The following is a 17490-nucleotide window of genomic DNA, read 5'->3' on the forward strand; positions in this document are numbered from 1 at the left end:
TCATAACCTGGTCCATTGATAGATATTAGAGGGTCCGTTTTATTGGGTGGGAAAAAATTACATCTTCATTTCAATATAATTGGCTTTCTTTGTAACCCTGTGTATTTTACTTTATGCATTTAAACACATTCTTCTGGGTTGGGGTCCATAAGCTTCACCAGACTGTCTCAGGGGTCCACGACCCAAAAAAGATGAAGAAGTCTTGGACTAGCTGACGTTATGGGCCCTTCAGCTCCATTCCTGTGATCCTATGAGGTCACTGGATGCTGTGGGGTATAAGAATTCCTTTGGCCCCATCTCTAATCTCTGACTTTTTCATCCCTCCATCCTCTCCCCAAACCCCACTCTCCTCATTTCTTCCCATCAGACAAGTTGCCCTGTCTCTGGGATTCTTCTTCACAGTGCCAGGTGGGATAAGAAGAGAGCCAATGCGTAACGATGACCCTTGGAAGGGAGGAGGTCCCTGAAGCTGAGGACTGTGGCATCTGGTACAGATCACACAATTTACTTTTGTTGTTTTTATTTATTTATTTAATAAGCAGCAATTGTACACGGACAGGTGGTCGGGAGGGCAACAAGTAGAGAAAAGGAGAGGAAGAGGATGGGGCAGTTATAGGTGTGAGGCAAAGGGTGGGAGGGAAGGCCGGAAGCCCCCAGCTGGCATGACCCCTTCTGCCCCCAGCAGTAGTTCTCCCTCAGTGGGGTGGACCTGAGGCCCTCCCAGACGGCCACTCTCAGGCCCTATGAAATGGTCGCCCTCCAACCTGGGGACGTCTGGCTGCTGACAGGAGAGGAGGGTCACTGAGGGGAAACCGTAGGCCTCTAGCACCGGGGGGCGGCCCACCCCAGGGGCTTCTGAGACAAGATCCACATCAGAGAAAGCGACCAGGGCCTGGGTGGAGTCGCAGGAGCTCTTCTCCAGCTCATCTGCAGCTCCATAAGCCAGGGGAGCAGGGAGCCCTCCCTGGGGGCGCAGGCGCTGCAGATCCTCCCTGAAGTGGGGGTTGAAGAGCAGGTAGAGGAGGGGGTTGAGGCAGGCGGGCAGGGGCAGCACCACAAGCAGGACAGACTTGACTGCCTCTGGGGTGACCGGGAAGAGGCTGAGCATGGAGGCAAAGCTGAGGAAGGCCACGGGACAGTAGAGGAGCCCGTCGGCGAAGATGAGCCAGGCCACGTGCCGCACCATGGCACAGTCCCACACAGCGTCCAAGTAGTCTCCCCGCGGCAGGTCACAGTACAGTTTGATGTAGGCCCCCGTGATGACGAGGAAGCAGAGGGAGTTCATCATGACCAAGGCCACAGAGAAGCCCAGGGCCGCTGGACGGCCCTCGGGAGGGGTGTAGGGCAGGCAAAGTGGGGAGGCCCCATACTCACCCACCGAGGCCAGGGGCAAGGCCGCCGCCAGCCCCGCCAGGACTAAGCAGCCCAGGGCACCAGCTCGGACACCGCCCAGTGAGGGGGACTTCCCATACACTCGGGCACAGGAAATGGAGATGCTGCACAGGACGGCGGCCAGAGTGAGCAGAAGCACAGAGGCCTCGGAGGCGAAGACGGCCAGGAAGCCTGTGGCCCGGCAGCCCAAGCCAGTCTCCCACCGGGCCCCGTACTGGGCAAACTGGCCATATGTCAGAGTGTCCACGCAGGCCAAGAGGCCGCAGGAAATGCCCGTCAGGGTGTTGGCACCAGCGATGGCTCCCACCACAAACTTGACAGGGGACAGAGGGGCAGGCCCCCCTGCGAAGATGGCCAGAAGGACCAACCCATTGCACAACACAGAGAGCAAGACGATGGCCCACACAGCCAGGCGGATCCCCCAGCTCTCCAACAGGTGTTCACACGGCTTGAAGGGGCCTGTGGGGAAAATCAAGCAAGCAGTCAACCTCTAGACCTAAGCCCTTTTATGCAGTCAGTCAGACATCCAATAAGCATTTATTAAGCACTTACTGTATGCTTAAGGCAGTCATTTAGTAGAAATAACTCCCAAGTACAACTCCCCTCTTTCTATAGATGTGCAGGGTACTGGGGGTAGGAGTCGGGGTGGACAACACTGAAGAAGAAGCTCCCAATATGATAGAGGAGAAACAACCCCTACCCACAGGCAGTTCCCAGTCTAAACTGGGAGAGACCCAGCTCCTTTCCTCCTAGTCTTCAGGGAGGAGAGAGAAGTCAGTCTCTGCCTTCAGATACACCTAAGGCTTAGGATCAGAGATCTGGAACTGGAAGGTACCTTAGAGGTCACTCCAGTCCATCCTCAAAATGAGGTTCTGTGAGATTAAATGACTCACCCAAAGACAAAGGTATTCAGAGGCAGGATTTGAACCCAGGTCCTCTCACTGCAAACACAGCATTGTATTTCATCCTGTACATCAGGATCAAATTAGACAATATCTGTAAAGCACTTAGCCCAGAGCCTGGCACACAGTAGGTGCTATATAAATGCTAGCTATCATTATCAATCATCATTGCTTCCACAGCCTCTTTTTACTGTACTCTGAGACTATGGAAGCTATTATAAAATAACAAATAGGATTTGGTTCTTCGACATCTCTTTTTTTCCTCCTTATGAACTGGGGCAAAGGTGGAAACTGAGGTAGCAGGGAGGTGAAACTTCCATTTGCTACAGGAGCCAGAAAGAACAGCTGTTTTTTTTCCTCTTCCATTAGGATACATGTACCACCCTCACACCAGCACTAGGAGGCGCTGTGCTGCCAAAACCTGAGAGCGTTGCTCCGTCTAAAGGCATGAGCAGAAACTTAACCTGGCAGGTGGACCAGGGGATAGTAGGGAGACGACCACATGGGGAGAAGGTTTAGGAAGCAACTTGGTCCTGAGGTGGCCGGCAAGGGGAAGCAGGCCACCGAGTTTAAGAAGAGAGCAAGAGTAGGGTGGGAAGATGGGTATGGGGTGGACGACAAGAGAGTGAAGGTGGCTTCTGGGACTTAAAAGATTATCGAGCAGTTCTGGCTCCAGACATCACAAGCTTGGCCTGGGTGGGGAACTGGCACTCTATTCCCAAGGATGGGGACCTTTTCTTTACTTTGAGCATCTTAAAAAATTGCAGTGGGCAGAGGTTGAGAAAAAATGGGCTTTAATTGCAGGAGGAATGATTTCGGGTCGATTTAAGGAGAATTAGAGATGCAGTACAGTGGTAAGCCCATTAGATTTGGAGATGGAAGCTAGGCTTGATTCCCAGGACTGCCATTTATTACCTGGGTAACCTTCTGTGGACCTCAGTCTTCTCATCTGTGAAAAGAGGGGACTTGTACTTGGGAGTTATTTGTACTAAATGACTGCCCTTCCAGGCTGGAATCCTTTGTTTCTATGTGTTACCCAGAGATCTTGTGGGGCCATCTCTGGAGAGCTTTAGGAAGGGAGATGACTGAACTCTTTCCAGGATGATTTGAATGTCATACAACATGAATGTAAGGGAATGGTCTTGATGACATTTTAAATGTTTCTTAAAAATTCCATGATTCTTTATGAGTTAAAACATAGACAAAGATTCTTGCCGTAGCCCACCTTCTGCAGGGGTCCTTCTTCCTTGATCCCCCAAGATGCCTTCAGATTGTCTTCCATCTTCTTTGTACATGTCTTGAATGTGCCTAATTATTTTCCTGTTAATCCTCCATTAAAATGGACGCTCCTAGAGGACAGGGGCTGTTTTTGCCTTCCTTTGCCTACCCCAGCACTTAGCACAGTGCCTGGCACATAGTATGTACTTGATATATATTTGACTGACCAAGAATATTGTATGAGTCTGTAGCTGACATTCCATCTCTTCCCAGTGGAGGGTCTTAAACTAAGAGAGCCCGAGTAATTATGAAAAAAAAATCACTTGGCTTCCCCTCCTAGACCAATGAAATTAGGACTCCTTCCAAAGCATAATCTCTGCTCATCTTGAGTGAGTAACCAGTGGTTTGTTAATCCAAAAGAGTCACTGTGGACTCTCTACCATTCTTCAAGGTAAGGGTTCAAGACACAACCTGATAAAAATGGACTACTTAACCTTTTGAGTGTTTTTTCTGGGAGACGCTTAGGAGAGGTATGAATAGATAAATAGATGTATATGTTTGTACATATATATTTATTTATATAATCAAATGCCCAGGAAAGCAAGTCTGACTAAGGCCACTCATTCAATCAACAAGCATTTATTAATGATTACAATGCTGCCAGGCACCGTATTATACCCTAGGAATAAAGAAAGGCAAAAATACAAAAATAGTCCCTGCCCTCAAAGACTTTGTACACTAATGGAGCTTATGTATGACATATTTACATGTAACATAATTACATATTAGGAACACACAATTTCCTTTCACCCCCTTTCCTACTACCATGACAAGTTTCTTGTCTCACCTGGGCTAGGACTGCACTGGATGCTTGCATGTGGCTTGGAGTCTTCCACCTCTAGCTGGAACTCATCCAGGTCAAGATCATCTGGGATAGGAAAGAAGACGGTGTATTAGAGCCCTAGGCTTTAGTATTAGTTGAACTTTTTCTCTTCATCCCTTTCAAACTCTGTTGCTTCAAACCCTATTTACTTCTACAAAGTCTTCTTGGATTAATTCCACTCAACACCTCTCACCCCAGGGACTCTAGCATCCCCAGCCCATTCCCCTCATTCATTTCTATCTTCAGGCATATCAACATCTCTCAATTAACTGAATTATTTATTTCCTTGGTTCTTTCCAATAAGTGTTAAGCCCAGACCAGTTTTATTCATCCTTTAGTATTTGCTTAGCCCTCCCTACCAATGACCCTTAATTCAATTCATCAAATGATTCTTCTTCCAAGACTTTCACTTTTGTCCCTCTTTTCTACCCCTCACATATGACCCACATTGGTTCAAGTGCTCACCATCTTTTGCCTGAGCTATAGTCCCCTAACTTGTCTTCCTTCTCCAGTCCATCCTTCACACTGCTGCCAAAATAATATTCTTAAGACAGACCTGACCAGGTTACTCCCCTTCTCACAAATATTCAGTGGCTCCCTATTGCCTCAAGAATGAAACATAAACTCCTCAACCTGGTATTCAAATTGTTCTACCACTTGGCTCTCAAAAAGTCTTAGGCTCTCAGTCTAGTCTTAGTTCATCTTACTTCTCTTGGGGTCCTCTCCATTCCAGCACAAATGGCCTAGTTGCTGGAGTGGAAACATACCATTCCCCACCTTCATGCCCTTATAGAGGTGGACCCCAATGGCTAGAGTTCACTCAGTTCTTACTGCTGCCTCTTAGAATTCCTAGCTTCCTTCAGAGCCCAGCTCAGGTAAAATTCCTAATCAGGATCTTTTCTTTTTATCTATATTTTTTTTAATTTTGGAGGCAATGGGGATTAAGTGATTTGCCCGGGGTCACATAGCTAGCTAGTAAGTGTCTGAGGCCAGCGTTGAGCTCATGTCGGCCTGACTCCAGGGCCGGTACTGTGTCCACTGAGTCACCTAACTGCCCCTAGCATCTTTCTTTACTCAACATTCACCTCCACTTCCATCCCCACTTGCTAGTTCTTGTTCCCTCTTGAAATGACTTGGGGTATAGATTTTGTATTTATTATTTATTTGAGGTCATATTGTAGACCAACAGGAGAACATACGCTCCCTGAAGGCAAAGACTCTAATTTCATTTATTTTTGTAATATTTTAATTTATTTTGTACATTACATTACATTTAATTTTTGTTTGTGTATTTGTATCCCCAGGGCCTACCACAGTGCTTTGCACAATTTCTGTTGTTGTTGTCTATGTCTAGGATCTCATTGATGTGGGAAACTTCCTCTGCCAGATTAAGCTAGTGATTTACAGTCTTAGAGTTGCCCAGGAACTGAGAGGTTAAGTGACTTCCAGAAATTTAAGTCTGCTTTTCAGAGGCAGGATTATCCACTCTGGCCTCTCTATTCACAATGACACTGCTGATAAAAATCATGATAATAATAATAGCTAGCATTTATACAAAGTGTCCCCAAAGCCTACATTCGGTCTGAAATCTTTAAAGCACCAAGGCTTTGAGGACACCTATTATCTCATTTTATTCTCACAACAACTCTACAAGGTGCATGTTATTATTATCTCCATTTTACAGATGGGAAAACTACAGTTGAAAGAGTGGTTGAGTGACTTGCCCAGGGTCACACAACTTGAAAGTGTCTGAGGCAAGATTTGAACTTGGTCTTCCCGACTCCAAGTCTGACATTGCACCACCTGGCTGCCTCTAGTTGAGAGGAAATGAGTAGACCAAACATTATCCACGAGATGTCCGTATTCCTCTCAATGAAGTATCTGAGCAAGTCTACACTATCCTTAGGGAGATGCTTACAGAATCCAAACAAAGATTCAGTGCTCTGTAATTTATCAAGGTGTCCAGGGAAATAATATCAGAAGTCACTGTGTCCCTTGGGAGAATAAAGTCTGCCTTTAAGAATGAAAGTGAACAGCAGCTAGGTGGCGGCTGTGGATAGAGAAGTCAGGAGGACCTGAGTTCTAATCCGACCTCAGACCAAACACTTGACACTTACTAGCTGTGTGGCCCTGAGCAAGTCACTTAACCCTAATTGCCTAAAAAAAAAAGAATGAAAGTGATGATGTCTGGATTTTGTGTTGGTCAGACCACATCTGGAGTATTTGACTCCAAGTGCTCCGTTTTTATAAGGACAAACTGGAGCGTATATAAAGGAGGGCTATCAGACTGATGAGGGGATTCAAGACCATGTCATGGAGGGGATGGCTGAGGGTGCTGGATGTTTAGCCTAGAAAAGAGAGGACTTGGGGGAGATGGGGTCCACTGTCTAAAAATATTTGAAGGGCTGCTGAGTGAAAGAAGGATCAGAATTTTTCTGTGTTGCTTCAGAGGGCCAAACCAGGACCACTGGCTGGCAGTTCTGGGGAGATAAACCTCAGCCCGGTCTAAGGAAGAGCTCAGGGTCACACAGCTAGTAAGTGTCAAGTGTCTGAGGTCAAATTTGAACTCAGGTCATCTTGACTCCAAGGCTGGAGCTCTATCCACTTTGCCACCTAAGGAAGAATTTTCTAACAATTCAAGCTGTCAGAAAATTTTAAATGCTATTTTGAAAAGTAGTGTTTTTTGTGTCACTGAGAGTGTCCATGCATAGGCTGGAGGGCCCTTTGTCAAGTGTGTTGTGGAGGGGACCTCTGCATTGGCCCCCATAGTCTTGAAACTTCCTTCCAACTCTGAAGACTCAGCATGAATTTAGGGGTAGGGTTATATTGAATAATATTGTCAACCAGTGTAAAATATGAGTAGGAAGATAAGTCCACTGCAAAACAAAATGCACTGTGTGTTTGAATATTTAAGAAAAGGGGATTTCAAACATCAGTAGCTGCAACTGCGGACTGTCTATGGCAGGGCCCCCTGCCCATCTGTGCAGAAAGTTGCAAGTGTTTGTCTTTGTCTCTCTAGCTGAGTCTCATGTCTCTGTTCTATGTAAGTGGGTCCAGTTACTCCCTCCCCCCACTTCTTCCCAAGCAGAAGGAGCTGGCTGGAGTTAGGGAAGAATTTTCGTCTATTTCTATGCCCTGGTCTCCTCTTCTGATCCGTCTATTAGTAATCCATTAAGAGATCCCCAAATTCTCTGCTTGTTGGGGAGTCAGGGAGGTGCAGGCAAAAGGCATGTCCTGAGTCCTTGCCCACCCTCATTTTTCCCTCTCATTTTTCTTTTCTTCCTCCCTGGCGCCCCCCCCCCCCTTGCAATCTTGCAATGGGCTCAGCATCCTTTGAAGCAAAAATGCATGAATGAAACACAAGAGAGCATAATGGACTTCTGCAGCTGGGAAAGTCACAGCCTAGGTGTTAAGTAGAAACTCCTCCAACAGGAAGGAAATCCAACCTGGCTGCATGACAGCTCTTGGCTCTTCTTCCAGAGACTCATTAGCTCTCCCAGGAAGCTCCAGGCCTTTGCCCCAGCTCCCATTACAGGCAGCAAGGAGCCCAGGAGCCTGAGCCCCCATTGTTCTACTACAGAACTTAGAACTGGTGGAAAGTTTCCCTCAGGGAAGGAAAGTTTCCACTCGTCTTTCCAGCCCCCTGAGGGAGTGTATACCAGACATCCGGAAAATCCTCCCGTGGACAGCCGTCTGCTGGGACTAGAGCCAGAGAGGCTGGGCCCCTGCCTGACAAGGGTCCTGCCCCCCTGCCTCCAACACTGCCCAAGGAGGAACTCTGAACTAACAGCAAAGGACATTTGAAAGTGCTTTCCACACCCTTCCTATCTCTGTCTCTCTCTGTCTCTGTCTCTCCTCTCCCCTCCTCTTCTCTCTCCTCTCTGTCTCCCCCTCTCTCAACAATCTTCATAATCATAAGTTATGCACCAGTACATCCTCTTCAATGAAAAGGCATTTGTTTCTCTTAAATCATCTTATCTCCCATTTATTCTGCCGAGCTTGATTTCTTTTTCTTTTTTTCTATCACAAAGAGAGGGGAGAGAGGTCCAAAAACAAAACAAAACAAAACTCAAGAGAAAAAGTACCATTTCCCCTCCCTCCCGAAGCTCCCTGCCACGCAGCATCACTTACCTCCCAAGGGGGAGCACTGTCTCAAGTCATTGAACAACCGGCTGAAAAAGGCCTGACTTTGATCTCAGAGACCAATCCATGAAAAGGTTCTGAACCATTCTCTTCTCCCAAGCTCCCTGGCCCCACCCAACATTTCCTTTCATCCCAACTACTCCAAAGGCAGAGTTCTAACTTGCCCTAAAAGGCTCTCACTGTGATCACCATCCATGGCATTATCACCATTATCTCCGGTAAGAATAGTCACCATGAAGTAAAGTCAACTCCAGACGATGCTTGATAAGGAATAGGAGGAAAGGGCACAAATCATCCCAAACAGCAAACAACTGGCTTTTTTCCCCCCTCCTATTTGGCTCTGCAATATATTGTATGAGATAAGGGCTTGTCGTTTGGGTTTTGTCCTTTTGGGAGAGGGAACAGGAAAGTAGATGTAATTTAATTCACTTGGCTCTGGCTGAGGCTATAATGAGTCTATTTTCCTTAAGTATGCAGACTAACAGTGGTGGGAATCCTGCCTGATATGGTGGGAAAGGCTGAAGGTTTGGAATCAGGGGATCTGGGTACAAATATTGGTTCTGCTATTAACTACCTGTGTGACTTTCCCTTGCCCTCTCTGGGCCAGTTTCCACATCTGTAAGATGAAAGAATTGGACTAGAGTAGGGTTAATTAACTTTTTTTTTTATATGATGGACCCCTTGGGTGCTCTGGGAAGCCTATGGACCTCTTCTCAGAATAATGTTTTAAATGCATAAAATAAAATACAGAGAACTACAAAAGAAATCAGTTAGATTGAAACACAGTTATCAAAATATTAAAGACTCTAGGTTAAGAATCCCTGAAGTAAATGGGTTTTTAAGGTCTCTTCTAGCTCTGAATGCTGCAAAACTGCTTTCAATGGAAGGCACCCTGGCATTCAGCACTGGCAGTAGCTAAGCCACACGTGGCTAACTGAGACCATCGTGTAGCTCTTCTCTTTTGGGGTAAGGAAGGGGAGCGGGCACTGTCCCCCAACAGGACACAGTCCAGTGATTCCTCTCCAGATTCTAGAGCAGCCTTCCCCAAATAGTCCTCTCTGGCAGGAGCCTCCCTCTCTTCCTTCAGCATATCCTCTGACTCATTCTCCTGCAGCACAAGTCCCATCTCCAGCTCCCCAGGTCACTCACAGTGGCTCTCTGTATGACTGCCAAGGAGACCTGGGGGCCTCTTCATGGCCTCTTCCTCATCCGTGTGACCGTCCTCAGCCTCCCACTGACCAGAAGCCTTGAAGTAGCCGGCACAGGTTCGATAAGCACAACACTGATAGGCATAGGGCACCTCCAGGACCCTGAGGAGGAAACAGTGAGGACCTTGGAAACACTTGGCCAAGTGTGGATCCAGTGACTTCTAGCCCAGGGACCCACTAGTCATCAGCCACCTCCAGTCTGATGATCTTCAGAGTGCCTTGCTCATGGTATGTGTTTAATAATTAGCCGTTGAACACCATAGGATCGATTGGAAGCTGAGCTCCCAGGCATTATGGGGTATTGACTTCCAACATAATAGAAAGAGTTCTGGGTTTGGAACTGAAGGAGCTGAGTGCAAAGCCCAGCTCTGCCACTACCAGTGTGACTTTGGGCGAGTTACTTCCCCTCTCTGGGACTCAAGTCTCTCATCTGTACAATAAAGGGTTGTACTACATGACCTCTAAGAACCCTTCCAATTCTGAATCAGCAAACCTGTGGATTTAGAAAGCTCAAAGGTCCTTCTGTTCCTCAAAGGTGAGGTAGGGAACAAGGAATGACTCTCCTTATTATCTATAGAAACAGGCCTAGAGGGGAGAAGTAATTTACCATTGGCAGCGCAAGGAAGAGGCCTCAGGAACTCTCACCACCCTACCCCCAGTCTAAAACTCCATCATGGTATTTGGGTAGGTTACAGATGGAGGGGCATAGAATTCTCTCAGCTCCCCTCTACCTTCTCTCTCAAGGGACCTTACCTCTCCATCCCTGCCCTCCTGGGCACCCCAGAACTGGACTTTGCAACCTCTGCAGGCAGCTTTGTTTGGCTTCACTGTGTAATCAGTGCCCTGAAGGTACCTCATTAATTTGTAGCAGACAAGACCTGGGCCACGCAGACTGCCCTACCCTGAATGGAAGAGGCCTGGATGTCATTAGCACTGAGGGACTGGCTTTCAGCATGTTTTCTACTCATCTGTTCCTGAGGCTCTCACTCTGATTCCAAGGACTCAGCCATGACCAGTGTGAGGATGGAAAGCATGAGAGCACAGAGCTGATGGGACATCAGGGAGGGCCCCCTGGGTTTCCCCTTTAGGGCAGCTCTGAGCCTCCCAACACCCAAGAGTGCTATCATCCCCGAGCTGGTAATCAATAGGCAGATGGTAAGGAGACAGGAAGGAGAAAAGGAGGGGAAAAGAGATGTATATGCAAGCCTTCAGTGGGTCTTAAGGAGAAATGATCGAGTACAATGAGCCTTTACCTACCCCATCCATCTCCTCCCATCTCATGCAGGCTCAACCAAGACCCAAGATGTGACAAAGATCACTTAATCACTTAACTTAATCACATAATTCTTCTAAGTTCCAGTTTCTTCACTTAAGAATAATGCTAATAGTATTTATACTACATACTTCATAGGGTTGAAACAGTATATAAATGTTATTAATATTTCCAAATAATATTTTACGTTTTCTCCAATTACATGTTAAAATAATTTTTTAACATTTTAAAAAAAGTTTTGAGTTCAAATTTTATCCCTTCCTCTCTCCTCCCCCTCCCCCTCACCCACATAGTAAGCAATCCAATATCGTTTATATATGTTCAATCATGTAAAACTAAATGTTATTAAAATTAATAACAAAAGGCATCTTTTTAGGCTCCTGTTATTCCCTATCCTCTCCAGGAAACTTCCAAACCCCAAAAAGGGGTGAGATGATAAAAGAAATCTGGACAGGAAGAAACTCCTTTAGAGTGGATTGTATCTAGTTGTAACAAGCTGTGTGACCTTGACCAAATCATTTTCCCCATATAGATAGGCCTCAGTTTGCTTGCTTGTAAAATGAACTAGATAACATCTAAGAAGCTTTTCAGCTCTGATGTTCTTTGACTCTTCGTGAGAATTCTGGCTGTCCTCGGTGGAAATTCCTGCCCTACTGGGAAAGAATCAGGGCCTCTCACCTCAGCTTGGGGAAACTGTCCTTGGAGAAGGCCTCAGAGAGGGACGGATTGCCTTTGAGCTTGAGATGTACCAGCCCGCTGAGCCCAGCCAGCGGGAGCGTGGCCAGCTGGTTGTTCGTCAGGTCCCTGTCACGGGCAGAAGGAAAGATAAGCATCATGATCAGATGCAAGACTGGGAGACAGCTGTGAAATGAGCCTGGGGAGGAGGGCTGTGCTGAGGGAGGGTTAGTGTGACCCCCCCCTGAAGTTAAATGCTGGGGAGAGGGCTTTGAAAATGGGAGTAAGGATTTACTCTGAGCTGTCTGCCGCCCTCACCAAAAGCCATTTAAAATGCCCCCAACCCTCCACAAAGGCTCAGTAGGGATTGAGGAGCCAGAGACTGAGAATAAGAGGTAGCTAAGGATCGGACAGAGAAGGCTGAAGGGCTTGGTGAATATGTCCTTCCCGAAGCTCCAGAATCCTTGGTCCTGGGGCATGTGGTTGTTTAGCTGATATAAGTCCCCTGTCCTCAGGGTCCAGAGACCCGTTGGAGGTTTCCCATCCTTCCCAGGAGAGCCCAAGCTAATTGGAACCACTCCTGGTGAATGTCTTCTTTTTTCCATCCCGTTGTCCTGGCTCTCGTCTTGCTTTTCTGTCAGAACAAGAGGTCACTGTCTGTGGTCTCATCGTAGGCCCTGATCTGAAGTCAATGGTCTGGGAATCCTTGTGCACTGCAGCCACTTTCAGAGGCGAACCAAGTTGAGAGCCAGGAACACCCATGTTATTGTACCAGAGAAACCCAGGGGGCCAAGGCTCCAAAGCAAACACGGCAACCACAGGCTGTGTCTGAGAGGCTGGCTGGAACCGTGGGAAGAGCCTGGGGGCCTGGGCTTTGGTCCTGCTGCCACCACTGACCTGTGGTGTGTGTGCCCTTGCACATGTTACCTCTCTAAACCTTAGCCCTTCACCTGCAGCAAGAAAGGATGGAATACCTACCGTGGCCACTTCACAGGGGGAGGGAAAGCACTTTGAAAAGTAGAAAACACCTTAAAACTCTGAGAGATTGCTATTGTGCCTGGTCCAGAAAGTCACTTCACCTCAGCCTGATAGGGCCTCCATTTGTAGGTGACCTCTAAGGTCCCTTCCATGAATAATGGATTATCTATGGAGGCAGGGTGGTACAGTGGAGAGGTCAGCCCTGGCTTCAGGAAGTACTGCCCCTGTCCCACAATGGCTAGATGATTCTGGTCAGTCCGTCAATAAACATTTATTAAGCGCCTACTATGTGCCCTGGGTTATGCCGTAAGTTTGCTGATCTGCAATATGGAGGGAATTTCCACACTGAGCTACCTACATAGATGAAGACCTGGGTCTAGATGAGTGAGTGAGACAGATAGAGATAGAGCCAGAGCCAGAGAGACAGAGTCAGAGAAAGAGAAAGAGAGAGAGAGAGAGAGAGAGAGAGAGAGAGAGAGAGAGAGAGAGAGAGAGAGAGAGAGAGAGAGAGAGAGAGAGAGAGAGAGAGAGAAGCAATATGGCATAGTGGGTAGAGTACTGGGTTTGGCAACAGGAAGATCTTGGTTCAAATCCTACCTGGGACCCTAATGACCTGTGTGATCTTAAGTAAGTTATTTAACCTCTCTGGGCCCTAGTTTTGTTGTCTATAAAGTAGGGGGGTTGAATTCAACTCTTTCTTGCTCTTTTATGAGGTGAATTCCTTACAAGTAGAAATCATTTCATTTCCTGTCTATTACATCTAGCACAGTGCGGGGCATATAGCATACTTAATAAGTGTTTGGGTGGGTTGATTGATCCTTCTTTAGAACTTAAAGCAGTTTACAATGCAAAATGAAGTTTGGTTTTATTAAAATGAAAATTGTATTATTCAAAATTCAAAAAATTAAATGTGATAAAGAAATATAAAGAATTATAATTTCAAATCACTCAGGGGATAAGTGATTAACATTTACACTTTTGAAATCATTAAAAATTAAAACTGCACTAAGACTTTTGGGACATGCTGTGTAATTAATTAAAAATATAACTTGCAGTGTTCACTTCAGCAGCACATATGCTAAAAAAAAATGCACCTTCCAAAAAAAATAATAATAACTTAAAGCAGTTTATCAGAATGATGGCCTCCAGTTGTCTCCCAAAATGGTATGCCTTAAGCTACCATCCCAACCAGTGGGTCTCTAGGGAGTGTCCCTCTTTGGGATGCTTTGACTGAGCTCCCACATAGGCAAAAATGTATCCATCTCTCAGAAGAAACTCAAGCAGGAGGAATCCTAAATGCATTAAGGGTTTTTTGGTGGGAGGAAGGCAGAGAAGGGTGAGAGAAGGCAGATGTTTACAATGAGGATTGGTACTGTGGAAACTTTGGAAAACAGTCACAGATATGTTCCCAGCTTCATAGAAGGGCATCCCACTATTCATCTTGCCTTGCTTCCTGTCAGAGGGGCTGTGCACATGAATGATTAGGCAAGGAGCTCTCCACTCTGTGATTCATGATCAAACATTTCCAAGTACTCCCTCCCTGGGGCATGCACCCCCCCCCCATTCCCTGGGTCTGATGGACCGTCTTTAAGTCTTAGCTTCTACCTTGGGGAACCAGAGAAAGGGGAAAGTTGGGTACTCACAACTTGACCAGGGAGTGGAGGGTTACAAAAGCTTCAGGGTGGATGAATCGGATGACATTCCAGCTCAAGTCCCTACAGCATCCAAAGGGAATAGTGGAGGTGAAGTTAGGAAAGGTATTGAAGCTGTTATCTATACTGCTGCTGACTTAGTTTCCCCATCCAATATTCTCGTGGTTCTTCATAAGACTAACTGCAGCCTTCTAAGGTAGGAAGGTATCACTTGGCCCCAGGTTCATATCTGGTCCCCCAAGGAACAGAAGAAGCAGTAGCTAGGCTCAAAGCCCCATAGACCCTGGGGTAATGGGCTGAGAAGTGGTTTGGGGAATCACCTATATTGCTAGCACAGGCCTGCAGTTCAGGAGCATGTGGGTGGGAGAATGTGTTAGGCAGTCTCTAATTGTCTCAGTCTCTAGAAGTAAGAGAAAGTATGTATGTATTACATGCTTATATATAGGTGTGCATATGCACAGATATGTCTATGGGTGTATATTGTACGTGTGTAGATTTTATCTAGCTATGCATGTCCCCATATATGTATTGAATGTCTATATATACATATGTGTACACATGTCTGTATAGAAATGAGTACATGTTTATGCATACATATATGTGTATATATATACACAGACATACCATCTGTATATAAGGATGTATATGTATATATACTTCGCATGTTTATATGGTATCAGTTTACAGGGGTGTGCATGCATACTTATACTATGCGTATGTACGCTTAGGGGGTGGGGTACAGTGACTTTCACCAGAAGCATATTACCCTTCCTGAGGGCTTCCCAGGACATCCTATAGTGCAACGAGGTATAGGGAACTATCTAGTACTCACAAGGCTGGAAGGGCACTCAGCTGGCTGAAGGTGTCAGCACCGATTTCCCACATCTGATTGTGCTGGAGGCCTCTGAGGCAGCAAGAGAAAATAGGGTGAGAAAAGAAAGGGGACAGTGGGGAGGCTCTGGCCCTGCTCCCCACTCCAAGAGGAGGGAGGAAGCTCCCCATTTCTCCTGGCATAGGAAGAAAGGGCCCAGCCCGAGGAAGTCACCAGGATTAAGTGGAGCAGATGGGTATCCGGTTGCCTTGGGTAAGTGGGTCAAGAAACAAAGCCACAAAACCACCAGTGTGGCCCAGAGGAATCGGCTTTCAGAGCTCCCACTGGGTCTGGATCCCAGCCCCATCCTTTCTTTGTCACTAGACCCTCCTGCTCCCTGGATGAGGCATCCTCCCCAGATACCTGAATCCATTAGGCCACCCCACCCACGATTAGATTGAAGTGGGAGTCCCTTGGATTAACTGACCCATTAAAATGCCCCCCTGGATCCGCAGCAATCTTTCCCACTTTCAAGGATTTGCTGTCTCTCCCCTCAAGTCCTTGGATCAGTAGTGTGATTCCTAGGCTCCTAGAATAATTGGATTCTACAGGCCAGTAGACAAATTGGGAGCCCCTTCACAGTCCTTGGACTCTAGGAAAGTTGTCTCCAAAGCGTGTTCCAGCCCTGGGGGGCTGTGGCCTGACCTCAAGGGAGCCGTGGTATGAGTCCATGGGATGTATAATCGCATCCGACCCTTCTCTAGAGAGCCAGTTTTGAGGCTGGTCTCATGACTGCACCTATTCTTCACCCATGACAGTCCAACATGCTTCCGCCTCGCCCCTTTCTACTTTGGTACAAGCTACCAGCCTTCCTTCTTCTGGACCAGGCTTTGCCCTTCTGGGAAGCTGTCCCACAAGCCACAGTAGCTGTATGGTTACCATTGGAAACATCCTGTCACCATCCCCATAGGCCTTTCCCCCTCAGCATACCCACCAGGAAAATAGAATACATTTTACTTATAAAGATACATGATCAAAAAGTTTGGAAACCGTCGTTCTACAGGAGGAGTGGCTGCCGCTGGGGAGAAGCATCCTGGTCTTGGATGAGAGAACGGAGCTGTCTCTGGGTTCTCTCTTCGCCTCTACTGGATCTACCCCATTCCTCCCTGAAAGCCAGGGGTCCTGAAGAACCCTCTGGATATGATATGCAGGGAGCCTCAGAAATGCTGGGGAATCTCCTTTCCTGGGAATTTTTAAGAACAGGATATACTTTCTCCTTCACAACCCCCCCTCTTCTCAAACCACACCCTGATGCTGATAGCCATATGGGACCGGGATGGTTCAGACCTGAATGGAAGCAGAGAGGGTAGAAAGGGTCAGGCCCAGAAACCCTGTCAGCCTGCAGGCCAACTTTGTGCTTACAGAGCCCAGAGACTAACTCCTAAAAAAGTTACATTTCTCAATGAAATTTCAGGCTGTTTCCTAGATTTGGCATGGCCCTCTTGTAACCCAGCCTTACAGAGCCATGTAGACACCCTCTCCCCAGCTTCTCCCCCTTCTCCCCACAACATTCCCCCATTTCTCTACCTATCTATGCAGAGGTGAGAATGATCCAAAGTTCAACTGCCAACCATGCTCCTCAGCAAAGTCTTCACCTCATTCTTCAGCTGATAGAGTAGCTCTTCCCTCTCACCTCATGCCCTTTTCTTGCATTTATATATTTCTGTTGATGCTATTTGTGTATTTGTCTTGCCCCCCTCATCCTAGCCATCCCCCTCAACCAAGCCATCAGATCGCGGGGGACAGGGACCATGCCTGCTCCTTACTCTGAATGCCAAGTGCCTCCTCCAGGACTCTGGACCCTGTGTATACCAAAATGCCTATGAAGGCAGTGACAACAATGATAATACCTCCCACTTTTGCAGGGCTTGAACAATTCTGAGAAACATAGAAATAGGTGACGTAAATCTCCCCTTAGCAAAAGGGCACTGCTAGATTCTGGCCCTTTTTGCCCTGTTCCTCCAGACAGGCTCTGGGAAGCCAGCTTGGATTGCCCAGCCTCCCTCCTTCTGACTCACATTTCTTCCAGTTTCTGACACCTGCGTAGGCTGGGCAGCTCCTCAATTTGATTATGAGAGAGTTCACTGCGGGGAGGAAGGAAAAAGCCAAGACAGGAGGTAAAGCAGCAGGCTGTGTGTATGGGGAGCAGTACTGGAGGGACAGGAAAAGTAGATCTGGGGGAAGGGCAGTGGAAGGGTACTGTCTCCTCTAGGCAGCAAGGAAGTCAGGAGGTCCCATGTTGGACATCAATTTCCTCCTTCACTTCTAGGAAGCTGACATGATTCTCCCACCCCT

General features: G+C 47.1%; 1 protein-coding gene across 1 annotated transcript in view; it reads right to left on the reverse strand.

The window, feature by feature from the left end:
* Positions 1 to 503: 503 nt before the first annotated feature.
* LGR6 (leucine rich repeat containing G protein-coupled receptor 6) overlaps positions 504 to 17490 on the reverse strand; it is a 162260-nt gene continuing 145273 nt past the window's right edge. The window contains exons 12-18 of the mRNA XM_021003225.2: positions 17214 to 17279; positions 15157 to 15228; positions 14316 to 14387; positions 11698 to 11823; positions 9688 to 9848; positions 4360 to 4440; positions 504 to 1851 (exon numbers count right to left, since the gene is read on the reverse strand). Coding sequence (XP_020858884.1) covers positions 611 to 1851; positions 4360 to 4440; positions 9688 to 9848; positions 11698 to 11823; positions 14316 to 14387; positions 15157 to 15228; positions 17214 to 17279 — 1819 coding nt within the window. The 3' untranslated portion in view covers positions 504 to 610. The remainder of the gene's footprint in view (positions 1852 to 4359; positions 4441 to 9687; positions 9849 to 11697; positions 11824 to 14315; positions 14388 to 15156; positions 15229 to 17213; positions 17280 to 17490) is intronic.

The sequence above is a fragment of the Phascolarctos cinereus genome, unplaced genomic scaffold (genome assembly GCF_003287225.1).
Source record: "Phascolarctos cinereus isolate Bilbo 61053 unplaced genomic scaffold, phaCin_HiC Scaffold_5;HRSCAF=322, whole genome shotgun sequence".
Classification (NCBI taxonomy): Eukaryota; Metazoa; Chordata; class Mammalia; order Diprotodontia; family Phascolarctidae; genus Phascolarctos; species Phascolarctos cinereus.